Consider the following 16,789-nt stretch of genomic DNA (forward strand, 5'->3'; position numbering starts at 1 on the left):
TCCAACAACACTCACAAAGCTCAACACCATCCAGGACAAAGCAGCCCCGCTTGATTGGAACCCCTTCCACCGCAGTAAACATTCGCACCCTCCACCATCGATGCTCAGTGTGTACCATCTGCAGCCACTCAGAATCCCTACAGTGCAGAAGGAGGCAGTTCGGCCCATCGAGTCTGCACCGACCACAATCCCACCCAGGCCCAATTCCCATAACCCCATGCAATTACCCTAGCTAATCCCATGGCACTAAGGGGCAATTTAGCATGTCCAATCCACCTAACCCACACATCTTCAGACTGTGGGAGGAAACCGGAGCACCCGGAGGAAACCCATGCAGACACGGGGAGAACGTGCAAACTCCACACAGTCAGTGACCCAAGCCGGGAATCGAACCCGGGTCCCTGGCGCTGTGAGGCAGCAGTGCTAAGCACTGTGACACCGTGCAACTCCATTGGCCCCACTCAATGCTCCTTCAACAGCATCTTCCCAACCCCCAATCTCCACCACCTCGAAGAACGCGTGCTAAAAACAGATAGAAACACTACCCCCTGCAGTCCCCCCTCCCCAAGTCACCCCCTTCTCTTCATCATTGCTGGGTCAAAATTCTGCCCCAACAGCTGTACACCACACAGACTGTAGTCAGTGACTCATCTGCACTCTGAAGGACAAGGACTGGCAGCATTCACTGCAACACCCACATCCCATGAATTAAAAATATCAGATCACCATGTCTCGCTCCAGCAAACAAGCCCATCCAGTTCAATCGTTCCTGACAGACAGAATCTCTCCATTCCAGTACCACCTGAATAAATAACTCTTTTTATGAGCAACGAAACCAGGAACCAGTTTTCCACACAAAGGATTGTAGAAATCCAGATCGCGTTGGCCCTTCCTGCTGTCAACAGAAATTTTCACGACTGAGATTTTTCTTGCGCAAGAAAATGGAACAAAGGTTTCAAAGTCAAGATCTGCCATGATCCAATTGAAATGGTGGGCTAGAATCGGAGAGCTAAATGTCCTCTTCCTGATCCCACACTCTCACAATTAGTCAGGCTGCTTTCTCTCCTACACCATCTCTAGCTGCAAACGCTATCCTCTGCTGACTTCCTTATCCCCATAAGACGGGAATGGTAATAATCGATCAAGAATCTAACAAGCCTTCAGAAAGGATCAGCCAAGACAAAACGGGCAAATTGCAGCTTCATTCATTAATGGAAACTTTATTCTGCTGAATAAAATGCAGGCAATGCAATTTGGATTCAAATGGACCACAGCCACACGAGGAAGCCATTCAGCCCCTCAAGACTGTTCTAATTCTAGCTCTAATTTTAATATCATGCCTGGACATTTTCCCCACCATCCCCAAGGAAATAGTTTCTCCCATATCAATGCAATTAGGTCACCCCATAATATTCTACACTCAAGGGAAACCTAGTACATTCAACATGACAATATAATTTTCACAGTAACTTCATTGCAGTGTTGATGTAAGCCGACTTGTGACAATAATAAATAAACTTAAAACTTAATTTGGCACAATGATTAGCACTGCTGTCTCACAGTGCCAGGGACCCGGGTTCAATTCCCGGCTTGGGTCACTGTCTGTGCGGAGTCTGTACATTCTCCCCATGTCTGCATGGGTTTCCTCTGGATGCTCTGGTTTCCTCCCACAGTCTGAAAGACGTGCTGGTTATGTGCATTGGCCGTGCTAAATTCTCCCTCAGTGTACCTGAACAGGTGCCGAAGAGTGGCGACTCGGGGATTTTCACAGTAATTTCATTGCAGTGTAAGCCTTACTTGTGACTAATAAACAAACATTTTTTTAAAAATTACTCTTTCAGCCTCAGAGTCAACTATGGCACTTTCCGTCACCTCCAACTCTCCCATTGTGGCCTATTGTTTGTGTTTGTTTATGTGCCTCTCTGCTCACTACTCAGCCTAGCTCCTTGAAAGGTGCCGCACACTGAAGGTTTTTATGAGTGGCTGTTGTTCAAACAACAAAGAACATTCCTCAAAATGGGTCCATTGTCAGCAACAAGTTGGGTCTCAGCCATTACGCACATATTGATTGCAATAGTTTACCAGCATTGCACACAAACCACTCAGATACAACAGGGTGTCTTTGCTACCAGATCTACATCCAGCAGTCACAACAAGCAAATTGGTTCCTAATTACTCTTCCCTTTCAACAACCTGCGTGGCCAATCCTGCAGGTTTATTCTGGAGGCAGTACTGAAAGCAAAAACCCAGGAGACTTCATTCCTCCCCTGCCCCACACCTTTGTTTATCTCTTATTTATCTGTTGATAAATTATTGGCAAGACGGCCAGCCGCGCTGGTTACAGACGGCCAGCCGCGCTGGTTACAGACGGCCAGCCGCGCTGGTTACAGACGGCCAGCCGCGCTGGTTACAGACGGCCAGCCGCGCTGGTTACAGACGGCCAGCCGTGCTGAAATTTCCAAGAATGCATCAAAACCAGAGTTGGCAGCTCAAGGCAAACTCCAAAACCTATGCACAGTCAAACCAAATTCTGAACCAGAGACTTGTCACTATCCAGGTCTGGCCTCCTATATTCGAAAAATTCTTCCACGAGACTGTGGGCGTCACTGGCTGGGCCAGCGTTTGCCAATCCCTTGAGCGGATTGGCTTACCGGGCCGCTTCGGAGAACAGTTAAGAGTCATCCACATTGCTGTGGCTCTGGAGTCACATGTAGGACAGACCGGGCAAGGCCAGCAGATTTCCTTCCCTAAAGGACATCAGTGAACCAGGTGGGTTTTTGACAGTCGTCAATAGACTTTTAATTTCACCATCTGCTGTGGCGGGATTTGAACACAGGGCCTCAAAACTTTACCCTGGGTATGTGGATTACTCATCCAGCAATAATACTACTCAGCTCCGCCTCCACTGCAATCTTGACTTCAAATCTCTCTACAGCTGGAGTCTAGACTACAGTTGATAACTGTGATTAAACGTATCCCTGGAGCTTTCATCAGGACTTGCCCCCATGTTCTAGTCGGTCAACACACCCATCCTCGTGACACGCTGCCTTCCTACACCAACTGGAAAGCAAGACTCATCATCCAATTGGATGACGCTCGGCTGTCTGCCAAACAACCTTTTTCCTCCATTTTTATGTACAGAGAAATAGTCAAAGGAAGTGACAAAATAAAACCATCTTTTGTTAGTTCCGGAGCACTCCAGGAAGGCTGGCAATCCTGGTATAGACAGTGTTTTTTTATTCAATCGTGGGACATGGGCGTCGCTGACTGGCCAGCATTTATTGCCCATCCCTAGTTGCCCTTGAGAAGGTGGTGGTGAGCTGCCTTCTTGAATCGCTGCAGTCCATGTTTTGTGGGTTGACCCACAATGCCGTTAGGGAGGGAATTCCAGGATTTTGACCTAGCGACTGTGAAGGAATGGTGATATATTTCCAAGTCAGGATGATGAGTGACTTGGAGGGGAACCTGCAGATGGTGGTGTTCCCATGTATCTGCTGACCTTGTCCTTCTGGATGGAAGTGGTCGGGGATTTGGAAGGCGCTGTCTAAGGATCTCTGGTGAATTGCTGCACTGCATCTTGTAGATGGTACACACTGCTGCTACTGAGCGTTGGTGGTGGAGGGATTGAATGCTTGTAGATGTGGTGCCAATCAAGTGGGCTGCTTTGTCCTGGATGGTGTTGAGCTTCATCCATCCTCCCAGCTCCTCACCTTGTATCACTCTTTTAGCCAATTGGAATGCTCAGGTCTGTCAAATCAAACTACTCTGGTTAAGTCTAACTCTGATATTTAAACAAATAAGTGACTAAACACCCTTCAGCTGATCTGAGGGAGCCAGCACGGAGGTATACAGGATAGGTCATACCTTGTAAACCTGCAGGGGACCACAGTAACAGGGAAATGTCGGTAGATCTTATTTACATGGACTTTGAGAAGACAACTGATAACATTCGGCATAAGCGACTGTTAGTTCAAGATGAAGCTCATGCAATTGAAGGCAAATTGCTGCCCTCAACAGGAACCTTGTCGGGAAGAAGATACAAAAGTCTGAGGTCACGTACCAACCGACTCAGAACAGCTTCTTCCCTGCTGCCATCAGACTTTTGAATGGACTTACCTTGCATTAAATGATTCTTTCTCTACACCCTAGCTATGACTGTAACACTACATTCTGCAGTCTCTCTTTTCCTTCTCTATGAATGGTATGCTTTGTGTAGCACACAAGAAACAATACTTTTCATTGTATGTTAATACATGTGACAATAATAAATTAAATCAAATCAGCAGGAGACAGAGTTGGGATAATTGACAGGGACTCCCATTGGCAGAATGCAACCTGTGGCAGCCCACATAGCTCAGTCGGTAGAGCATCAGACTTTTAATCTGAGGGTCCAGGCTTCCAACCCCTATCAGGGAGCTGCTTGTTACAAAAAGTATTTGAATTCTTGTAAAAAAAACCACAAAATGTGCGCAATTTGCTTGGAATTCTCCTGCTCCTGAATGTAAGCAATGGGGAGGTTTCTTCAAATTCCCAGGATCTGTGTTGAGGCCTTAACAATTCATCCTATTTATTACCAAGTTAGCTAATAGTAATGAAAGCCACATACTCAACCCTGCCAATGATGCAGGATGGGCTGCATTGGGAGCAGTGTAGATCGGAGCTTCACGTGACAAAGACACATTGATAGATGTGGAAGATGGATCTCACTGAAGACAAATGTGAGGTCTTCCACTTCTAACCCAAAAAGGACAGAAGAGGACACTTTCCAAATGGCAAAAAGCAAGAAACAGAAATTGTCCAAAGAGACTTGGGGGTCCTGGTAAAAAGATTAAAAAGGCATGATGAGGGAGATGAATGGAGTGCTGGCCGATACAAGCAATGGATTTGAACACAAGGAGGTACAAGAGCTGCTTCAGCCACATAAAGCCCTGGTTAGACCACACCTGAAATAATGTGAACTGGTCTAGACACCGCACCTTACGAAAGATAGACGGGCCTTGGAGAGAGTGCAGCATAGATTTCCATGAAACTTGGACTCCAAGGATTAATTCATGAGAAGGGATCACAAACTCGGGATGTGGCCACTGGAATTAGGAAAGTCGAAGGGTAATTTGAGCAACATGTAAGGTATCAAGGGGAACAGATAAAGATGGAAAGTCGGAGACTGGGACTTTCTCCAATATTGGCAGAGTCTGGTGTTGGATGGGAAGAGCAGCTGCCGATGGCAATGGTGAGTTTTTAACCATATAGCGTGGCACTTGGTTAAAACAAATAAAAAATAGGCAGCCTCGGATTCGCGCACCCCACCATCACCTCAGCACTTTGAGCCGGGTGCTGTATTAAGCTATGAGGAGAGATTGGGTAAACTGGGGTTGTTCTCCCTGGAAAGACGGAGAATGAGGGGAGATCTAATAGAGGGGTACAAGATTATGAAGGGTATAGATAGGGTGAACAGTGGGAAGCTTTTTCCCAGGTCGGAGGTGACGATCACGAGGGGTCACGGGCTCAAGATGAGAGGGGCGAAGTATAACTCAGATATCAGAGGGACGTTTTTTTTACACAGAGGGTGGTGGGGGCCTGGAATGCGCTGCCAAGTAGGGTGGTGGAGGCAGGCACGCTGACATCGTTTAAGACTTACCTGGATAGTCACATGAGCAGCCTAGGAATGGAGGGATACAAACGATTGGTCTAGTTGGACCAAGGAGCAGCACAGGCTTGGAGGGCCAAAGGGCCTGTTTCCTGTGCTGTACTGTTCTTTGTTCTTTAAAGGGCAGTCCTGCCCACAGCAGCACAGAGTTCACCTGAAAGTTATGGTCGCCAGACCCTGGAAACATTCTTCACCCGCGTTTATCTTCTGACACCTCTCTCTCTGGTGTCTCTCAGACATCACATCAACATGGATGCGTTATTTGCCAAGCAGGGTGGAGGGGGGGGGGGGGGGGGTAGGGGGTGAGGGGGGAGTGGGGGTTGCGGTTCGGATTCCGGTGTGTGGGCCCGATAATGACACACCCATTTACTACAATGAAGTTTCCAATGTTGAACAGTGGGTTATGCGGCCCACCACTGATGGGAGGCAGGAGGGGGTCACATCCTGCAGTTACAGCGACGGGAAACATCACCTTGGCCTTCTCGTGATATTTTCCATTCTCGCCGGCAAATCTGCCCAACGTGAACGGGAGCGGAAAATCCCAGCCTGGGAAGGGGTGTGATCTAAACATTAGAGGCAGATCTTTCAGGAATGAAATTGGGAAAAATCCTTTTACATGCAAAGGCTGATCAATGTTTGGGAATCTTCACTGGAAAAGACAATCGATCCTCGATCAGTTGTCAGTTTTAAATCTGGGATTGATTCATATTTTGATTTTAAAATTCACATCCTCATTTTCAAATCCCTTCATGTCTCACCCCCTCCCCCAACCCCAAAATCCCTCTGCCATAATCGTATTTCCAATCACATTGCTCCACCATTGGCGGCCGTGTCTTTAGTTGCCTCGGCTCCAGGCTGTTCAATTTCCTCACCACATCTCTCCATCTCACTTTCCTCCTTTAAACACTTCTTTAACCCAAGGATCTCCTTATGGAGCTCAGTGCCGCACTTTTAGTTTTGTAATGCTCTTGTGAAGCGCCTTGGGATGGCTCATCACGTGAAAAGGTGCTATATAAATACAAGTTGTTGTTGTTGTTGCTAGATTTGGTGTTCACCAGAGGTATTAAGCGATACAGGGGTAAGAGCGAGATGAGTTGGGTCTTCAAGCAGCCATGTTCTCAGTGAATCATTGAGCTGGCTCGAGAGACTCCATGACCTCTTCCTATGCCTACATTATCAAAGGACACAAGAATAGGGAACCAGAAGTGACCTTCAGTCCTTCAAGCCTACTCCAACATTCAATGAGAACATAGTTGATCTAATAGTGTCCTAACCTGCACTTTCCAGTGTGACCTCTCCCAGACCCTCGACTCACTGACTGATTAACAATCTAACTCAGCCTTGGACATATTCAATGACCCATTGTCCACTGCCATCTGGGGAAGAGAATTTCACAGACTCCACCGTATCCCCACGCAATTACCATGGCCAATCCACCTAACCCATACATTTTTGGACACCAAGGGGCAATGTAGCATGGCCAATCCACCGAAACTGCACATCTTTGGTCTGTGGGAGAAAACCGAAGCTCCCAGAGGAAACCCACGCAGACATGGAAAGAACATGCAAACTCCACACAATCTCCCAAGGCCGGAATCTAACCTGGGTCCTTGGCACTATGAGGCAGCAGTGCTAACCACTATACCACCCATGAGTTCTTATTTGTGAAGTGACCTTTGATGTGGCATCCTGTCAATCCAAAGCAATCTGGAAATTCAAGTTTCCCACATCTACAGATTCCCCTTTGTACTTAATGTGAATAAATTAGTCAAACATGATTTCCCTTTCATCAAACCATGTTGACTCTGCCAGATTGTATTATAATTTTCTAAATGCCTTGCTATTAGCTCCTTAATAACCGATTCTAGCATTTTTCCTGACAGAAGCCAGGCTAACTGGCCTGGAGTTCCCCGCTTTCTTGAATAGAGGCAATGCATTAGTGACTTTCCAATCCAATCTTCTGTGGGATCTTGGAAAGTCAGAACCAATGCATCGACTCTCTCTGCAGCCAATAGGGTGAAGGCTGTTGGTTCCAGTGGACAGTTTTCCCAGTACCTTTCCTCCAGTAGCTAAGAAAGTCATACAAATCTTGAAAGCCCGCTGATTATTCTGCCTAGTTTGTTTGCAGCAGTGTCTAGGAGATTAATCTTGTACTCTGCAGTTCTAGTCCCCCTAATTATAAAAAGGATATAACTCATAGCAGAAATGAAAGGATATAACTATTAGGTAGGACTGAATAGGCTCTTTTCTTTAAGAAACAGGAGATGGAGGGAGTGACCTGATCTTTTAGAATTGTGCAAGAGCTCAATGGAGTAACGACAGGATGGGCTCAAAACTATTGGCCATAAAAATACGATAGTCACGAATAAATACATCAGGGAATTCATGAGAAACTTTGCTTTCAAGCAGAGAGCAGTCAGAATGTGAACTTTATTATAACAAGAGCAGCTGCAGTGAAGAGGATAGATACATTTAAGGGGAAGCTGGATAGACACAGGAAAAAGAAAAGAATAGAAGGATATTGTCACCGGGCAAAAGAAGGTTGGAAGAGGTTTGTGTTGATCTTAAACACTGGTACAGAGCAGTTGGGTCAAACAGTTGCATCATTCATCCTGGTGTCCCCCAAGGATCCATCCTCGACCCCTTCCTATTTCTCATCTACATGATACCCTCGGCAACGTCATCTGAGAACACAGTAATAGTTTCCACATTTGATTTATTATTGTCACATGTATTGGTATACAGTGAAAAGTATTGCTTCTTGCACGCTATACAGACAAAACATACTGTTCATAGAGTACATGGGGAGAAGGAAAAGAGACAGTGCAGAATATAGTGTTGCAGGTACAGATAGGGTGAAGAGAAAGATCAACTGAATATATGGTAGGTCCATTCAAAAGTCTGATGGCAGCAGGGAAGAAGCTGTTCTTGTGTCGGTTGGTGTGTGACCTCAGACTTTTGTATCTTTTTTCCCCAACAGAAGAAGGTGGAAGAGAGAATGTCCGGGGTGAGTGGGGTCCTTGATTATGCTGGCTGCTTTGCTGAGGCAGCAGGAAGTGTGGACAGAGTCAATGGTTGGGAGGCTGGTTTGCATGATGGACTGGGCTTCATTCATGACCCTTTGTAGTTTCTTGTAGTCTTGGACAGAGCAGGAACCATACCAAACTGAGATACATCTGGAAACGATGCTTTCTATGGTGCATCTGTAAATATTAGTGAAAGTCATAGTGGACAGGCCAAAGTTCCTTAGCCTCCTGAGAAAGTAGAGGCATTGGTGGGCTTCCATAACTTTAGCGTCGGCGTGCAAGGAGCAAGACAGATTGTTGGTGATCTGGACACCTAGAAACTTGAACATTTACACTGAGAACATCCAACTCGGTCTCAACACCACCACTTCGGTCAAACCTTCCACTTGCTCCAAATGATCAGGCTGCTTGTCCAGTATCCAGTGCTGGAGGAGCAGAAATTTTCTCCAAATATTGGGAAGATTTTTGCCATGCTTTTCAGTCCCTGCAAAAAAACTCTTCTCCCAACAACCATGGCCCTCCCTGACACAGATTAACCAGACGGCTCACAACTGCGGTGCCATATTTGACCCCAAGATGAGCTTCCAGTTACCTATCTTCACCTTGTAACATCGCCTGCCTTCACACCTGTCTTGGCCTATCTACTGCTGAAACATTCAGTTGCGTTTTTGTTACCTGACACATGTTCATTCCAGCTCATTCCTGGCTTGGCTCCACATTCCACCCTTTGCAATCTTGCACGCTTCCCTGTGATAAAGGGTGCTACATTCATGCATGGTTCAGTTGTCCCTGCCCCACGACCAGTCAAGCTGATGCTAATATTTGCAACATCACCACATTGGCAGAGAGCAGCTACCCAAGGAGCCTGAACTAGTAACCTGGAGAATGAGATTTCTAATCCCAACCTGATATAAAAACTTAAATTCGGTTATAAATCCGTAAATAAAAAAGCTCATATCAGTTAACCTGACCACAAAGCTGCTCAATTGCTTCAAAACCCAGCTGGTTCACGAATATCCTTTAGTCAAGGGAATTAATCTGTCATCCTTACCCAGTCTGGTCTATATCTGACTCCCCCACATCCATGATATTGCGATTGCTCATTAACTACTCTGACAAGCCACCCAGTTGTATCAAAAACACCTACAGGGCTCAAACATCTGGAATTCCCTTCCTAACAGCAATGTGGATGTACCTACACTACACACACTACAACAGTTCAAGAATGCAGCGCTCCACCACCTTCTCAAGGGACAATTAGGGATGTACAATGTCGGTTTTGTTAGTGTCAACCACACCCCATGAAGGAGTGAAGAAAGCCACAGGAACAACAATGCACACATGCTACAGACAGAACGCTTCACAGAAACAAATTCACTCGTCACCTCACAAAATAAAGAGTCAACGCAATTTCCAGTCCTTAGCGTGAATTAATGGATCAGGAGGTGGTGAAGCAATAGGTTTCCCCGTGATGAAAAGGAAGCCACAACTCACCAAAAAAATGCATGTGTGTCACATTATAATGAGTCAACGTCTGGCTAACATAATCACCCTCAATACCAAACAGAAAGTCAGTCAACTGACTCAGTAGCAACCGATGGCTTTGTGCTATTGTATCTAACGACAGCACCATTATTGAAGTTAGGACACAGAAATAGACTCGCGTCTTTGGACCAGTTAGAAAACCTGGGTCAATATCACCTATTGGCTGATCATTATCACATTGTTTTGTGGGATCTTGCTGTGCACAAATTGGGTGCTACGTTTTCTACATGACAACAGTGACTACACTTCAATAATATTGAACTGACTGTAAAAAACTGGTGAGTGCCAAACTCATGAAAGATGCTCGAGCAATGCAAGTTCTTCCTTTGGACATCCTCATGCATGCACACTGGACTGCGATCCGGTGTGGGAACACTGATATTTTCCCTTCCACCCACCAGCCCATGACTGCAGTGGCACATGGGCCAATGGACTGTGCCTTTAGCTCGACCATTCCCGTCTCTGAGTTAGCAGGTCCCAGGGTGTGAAGACTAAACGCTCTGACACAGAAATCCAGGGTGAAACCCGATGGCTGTGGGTGACTGCACCCATCACTCCTTGTATGGGTTGTGAGATTTCAGAAAACCCTCCCAATTGTAGACGGCCAACAGGCCCCACCATCAGCTGCAAGGAAAATAGTCAAAGCCATGGAAAGAACATTCATTGTTAGTCTGTCAGACTAGTCTCTCAGAGGACAAGTGTGATGATACCCAAAACACTAGGGCGAGACCAACGAATAAAACATAGGCCGCAAGAACACAAGAGATAGGAGGGGTAGACTACACCACATGTCACATTTACTCCGCCATCCAACACGATCATGATTCAACATGAGACTTCAACTCCACCCACCACTCCCCATATCCTCAATTCCCTGAGCCACCAAAACATTTCATAGAATCCCTACAGTGGAGAAGGAGACCATTTGGCTCATCGATTCTGCACCGACCACAATCCCACCCAGTCCCTATTCCCGTAGCCCCACATATCTACCCTGCTAACCCCCTAACATTAAGGGTCAATTTAGCATGGCCAATCAACCTAACTCGCACACCTTTGGACTGAGGGAGGAAACCGGAGCACCCAGAGGAAACCCACTCAGACACAAGGAGAACATGCAAACTCCACACAGTGACCTGAGGCTGGAATTGAACCCAGGTCTCTGGCGCTGTGAGGCCGCAGTGCTAACCACTGTGTCTATCTTAGCCTTAAATGTGTTCAACAATGGATACCCACAGCCCTCTGGGTAGAGAATTGTAAGGATTGACAGAGTGAAGTGATTTCTCCTCATCTCAGTCCTCAACCACTGACCCCTAATCCCGAGACTGTGTTCACTCTAAATCAAACCAGGGTCCCCGCTTGATCCACATGCTCTTTGTATTGACCCTGTTAGGCCACTGATTGATTTATTTTTGATCGTTTGGAATATGGGGGATTTGCAACTGGTTTCTTTCTTCTTTCCACACAGCATCTGACTAATCTGCAAGGAAGGACAGGCAGAGACTTGCTCCCAGGTTCCACCGTCGCTTCATAACAAGGAGAACAGATTTCAATTCCCATTCCACCCACACATTCAAAACAAGTTCGAACAGAGTACGGCAACTCCAACCATGGAGGACTTTGGCCATGTAATTTTCACATTCCGAGGCACACAGCCAATCTCAGATACAGTATCAAATAGCATTCCATGACATTACTGCCTTCTTCCAAACAACTTGAACATGCTGGCAAGCCTTGAGAAATGGGATGGGATAGTTCTGCAGTCAGGAACAGTTATACTCCCCCATTCCATCCAACAAGCCAAAATTCACATGCAGACTTGGGCAGGCTACATGGGCCAACATGCATCACCCCCAATTAGTCTTGACCAGACATCTCGACACACCGGTCACAACACTGAAACAGGCCAAGTGGCCCAACCAGACTGCGTTGACATTTACCCTCCGGATGAGCAAACAGCTCCAATCATATTTATCCAGTCTGTCACTGCAGCCCTTTAACAATCATCTCAATCTAACTTTGAATGTCTGAACCACTAGCCTCGACACACTGACATTGGGGAATGAACAACATTGTAAATTTATGTAGCCACCTTTCATCGAGTTAAACATCCCAAGGCATCATTCACAGAAGTGCTTACCCAACAATCTTTGACACTCAGCCACAATAGGACAGGCGACCAAAAGCTTGGTCAAAAAGGTGTTTTTTTTAAAGGAAGAAAGGGGGGAGAGGGAGGTGGGGAGGGTTAGTGAGGGAAAAGACCCTGGCGGCTGAAGGCATGGCTGCTGATGGTGGAGCATTTAAAATGCACAGGAGGCAAGAATTGGGGGAAGCAGTGAGATCTCTTATTCTGATTCATTCGTGGGACATGGGTGTTGCTGGCTGGCCGGCATTTATTAGTTGCCATCCCTAGTTGCCCTTGAGAAGATGCTGGTGAGCTGCCTTCTTGAACAACTGAGTGGCTTGCTAGGCAATTTCAGAGTCAACCACATTGCTGTGGCTCTGGAATCACACGTAGGCCAGACCAGGTAAGGACGGCAGATTTCCCACCCTAAAGGACATTAATGAACCAGATGGGTTTTTCCGACAATGGTTCCACGGTCATCAGTGGATTATTAATTCAAGATTTTTTTTAAATTGAATTCAAATTCCATCATCTGGCATGGTGGGATTCGAACCCGGGTCCCCAGAACATTAGCAGAGTTTCTGGATTAATAGTAGGGCGATAATACCACTTGGCCATTGCCTCTCAGAGGGTTGAAGGAGGTTACAAGGATAAGGAGAGGAAGGGCTTGAAAACAAAGATGAGAAATTATTTTTGGCATGGAATGACAAACCGCAGATCTGCTAAAAGCCTTCACAAAAGTGCTTTGCGTGAACCTGTGCCTCAACATTCTTGTGTACAGGATTGCTGGCTCTACACAAAAAGACTTGCCACAAGAAGCATTTGGGAGAGGGCACTGAACCCATCTCTCCCCCTCCCCCTCTCACATGCGCATTGACACTGTTCAAAAATGCTACAGAGCAGAACTGTGCAGACCTGCTAGCAAATCAAGAGATAATTAGCAGAATAGCCCTTTCGCAGACTCGTAACAAAAGCCCTACGTTAAGGAAGTGCCTCCACATGAGATTTTTTTGATAAGCAGACACACACTAAACAAAGGCAGTCTCACCATTGCAAAAAAAATTCTACAACAACTGGCACGCCAGGGACTGTCAACATCTCCTTACCACCATCACTCGTTCCCCACCCAACCCCAGCACTCTGTCCAACTCTCTCCCCCCATCGCTTCCTGGTCATTCCCTACCACCCCCCCCCCCCCAAACCCCCACTCCTTTCTCCTGTAATTCTGCCCCAGACACACCCGAGCAGGGTGATACACAATCAACAAGGTTGAATAAGAGAGGTCACAGCAGGTTATTTAAAATGACTATCCCTCCCTGGTAACTCTCCAATGTCCCAAGTTTTGACAGACCCGTGGGTTCACTGAAATAGTGATTTTTACCTGAGTGACACATTGCCTTCAAAGCTTTATATTAATGAGTGTCTTTCACTAATAACAGTTCCTGTAGCCATTAACTAAGAGTCCTGGGCTTCTGATCCAGATAAACACATCTCTCATCTGAAAGCTTTTTTTAAAAATGAAACAGTTCCTCCTGAACAATTCACCTCCACAAATGTAAATGGATTTTGTTAGGGTCGAATTAAACAGCACAATATCGCTGGCCCAGTTTCTCTACCCTCCCCCTTCTACACAGCTGTATTTTTCTGTACTGTGCTTGCTGAGGCTCCCCCCACCCCCCCCCCGGTCTCTAACCAGCCATCTCAAATTCAGGGGATTCTTTACCGAAGCAGCAATTAATGTTCGAGAGAGGGGCAATTATTAAACGCAACATCCTAACGGAGACCCCGCAAAAGATGTAATGAAACGCTGTGCAGATTTAGGAAGACACACACACACACACACAGAGGAAAGGCGTCTCAACCAGAAACTGCCTTGAATTGAAAACAATTGGCATTGCACTGCAGGAATGGGAGAATGAGAGGGGGATTCAATGAATGAATGGAAGACTGTTTAAAATGAGGCAGATGCAATTTCTACCCCACTCATTGTGACATCGGTGTAGTAGTAAGCTTGTCAGAATGGGCTTAACACATACACATTAACACACAACCCGAAAAATGTGTCATTTTCCCTTTCTTACCTTGCTCATGTACAATAGTGGGATACGATGGAATATTTGTACATTGCGGGTACATACAGCTGCTAGTTGGGAGAGTATTATATTGTGACAGTGCTACAGGAGGGGGAAACAATGTATCTCCGGGAATCAAGGAATGTCTCGACTCGTACAAGGAATGCCCTGCTCTGGGTTACTCACCCTCAGTGCCGAGAGGTCGATTTCATCCAAGCTTCTCGCCGGAGAGTCGCTCGCCATGTTAATTTCACTAGAAACTGACACAGTGGCTCAGTCTCGTCTCTCTCTCTCTGCTCTCGCCTCTCTCTTCACTGCTTAGCTTGTAGCGATTTAAAACATATCCTTCCGCTCAGTGACAAACAATCAATCGGACAGGTCTTTTATACTTTGCAAAAAAAACAAGGAAGAGAGGGAATTATTTTAATTTGTTCTCATTTCTGCTTGGGGGGGGGGGGGGCACAGGAGAGAGGGGGTAAAAAAAATACTGCAATCTTATTCTGTGATCTGTCCTTCTCAGAACAACTGCTCTCTACAAAAGCGCCCACACAATATAAAGCACACACATACACAGCAGGCTCTGCAGAACCTGCCAATCTCAGTATCCGGGGAGGAGATAGGCAACAACACGCGTGTCCTTCTCCGGAGAAAAACCTGCCCCGTCTTAAAGCGACTTCAGCCAGTTTTATCAGAGCGGATTATCAGCGGGGAAACACCCACCCACACAGAAACAGCACCACCCTCCCTGAGGAGGGACCTCTTGCCCACCTGGCTGCGACACTTGACCCGTCATCTGGGGCCACATTCAGAAGCTTGCATTGTGAGCAGAGAGGTTGCGGACACCAGGCTTGCGGTCCTGTTCAGCACATAGACTGTGGCTTGTCTGGCCACTTTACAAGCAACCACATTGCTGTGAGTCTGGAGTCACATGGAGGTCAGATTGGGTAGGGACGGCAGATTTCCTTCCCTCAAGGAACCAAATGGGTTTTCTACCACAGTCATCAATGGTTTTATAGTCAGCTTTACTGAGAGTAACTTTTAATTCCAGATCCATTAATTAGTTGAATTAAATTCCACCAGCTGTCAGGGTGGAATTTGAACCCATGTCTCAGAATCTACGGCACCAAGACAGGCCCTTCGGCCCAAACTGGTCCATGCTGACCAAAAAGCCTATCTCAGCTAACACCGTTTGCCTGCATTTGGCCCATATCCCTCTAAACCTCTCCCATCCATGTATCTGTCCAAATGCCTTTTAAATGTTGTCAATGGCCCTGCCTCACCCATTCAATTTACAAGATAATGGTTGGAAATGTGAGTCTCTCTCCACTCACATTGTTCCGCTAAGACTTGATTACCTGTAAGGATTCACATTCCAACCATTATCTTGTAAATTGAGTTTGTGTCTATATATGCCCTGTTTGCGAACACAACTCCCACTCACCTGATGAAGGGGCAGCGCTCCGAAAGCTTGTGCTACCAACTAAACCTGTTGGACTTTAACCTGGTGTTGTGAGACTTCTCACAGCATTTATTGCCCATGCCCTTGTCCAGGGGGCAGTTGAGAGTGAACCACATTGCTTTGGTTCTGGAGTCACATGTAGGCCAGACCAGGCAAGGATGGCAAATTTCCGACAATGGTTTCATGGTCATCAGTAGATTCTTAATTCCAGATTTTTTATTGAATTCAAACTCCACTATCTGCCGTGGTGGGATTCGAACCCGGGTCCCCAGAACATTAGTTGAGTTTCTGGATTAATAGTCTAGTGATAATACCACTAGGCCATCTCCTCCCATAATCAGCTCCCATTATCAATGTGATGATTGGAATTTAGAAGAATAAAGAACAAAGAAAAGTACAGCACAGGAACAGGCCCTTCGGCCCTCCAAGTCTGTGCTGATCATGATGCCCTGAACTAAAAAAAACCCTTCTGCCCTTACTTGGTCCGTATCCCTCTATTCCCTCCCTATTCATGTACCCATCCAGATGCACATTAAATGTTGCTAATGTGTCTGCTTCCACCACCTCCTCTGGCAACATGTTCGAGGCACCTACCACTCTCTGTGTGAAAGACTTCCCCACCTCATCTCCCGTAAACTTTGCCCCTCTCACCTTGAACCTGTGCCCCCCTTGTAATTGACACTTCCACCCTGGGGAAAAAGTCTCTGACTATCACCCTGTCTGTGCCTCTCATCATTTTGTTGACCTCTATCAGGTCTCCCCTCAGCCTCTCTCCTTCCAGTAAAAACAATCCTAGTTTATTTAACCTCTCCTCATAACCAACACAAAATCACAGAATACTACAGTGCAGAAGAGGCTGTTCAGCCCATTGAGTCTACACTGACGCATGACCTGCCCACTTAATCCCACTTGCCA

The 16,789-nt window shown here is 46.3% G+C and overlaps 1 protein-coding gene across 4 annotated transcripts in view; it reads right to left on the minus strand.

Annotated features, from left to right (window-relative positions):
• LOC144486337 (traf2 and NCK-interacting protein kinase-like) overlaps nt 1–14,939 on the minus strand; it is a 214,381-nt gene extending 199,442 nt beyond the window's left edge. For all 4 annotated transcript variants that reach the window (XM_078204383.1, XM_078204375.1, XM_078204366.1 and 1 more), the window contains exon 1: nt 14,602–14,939. In XM_078204383.1, coding sequence (XP_078060509.1) covers nt 14,602–14,658 — 57 coding nt within the window. In that variant the 5' untranslated portion in view covers nt 14,659–14,939. The remainder of the gene's footprint in view (nt 1–14,601) is intronic.
• Nucleotides 14,940–16,789: the final 1,850 nt, after the last annotated feature.

Source organism: Mustelus asterias, chromosome 3 (genome assembly GCF_964213995.1).
Source record: "Mustelus asterias chromosome 3, sMusAst1.hap1.1, whole genome shotgun sequence".
NCBI lineage: Eukaryota > Metazoa > Chordata > Chondrichthyes > Carcharhiniformes > Triakidae > Mustelus > Mustelus asterias.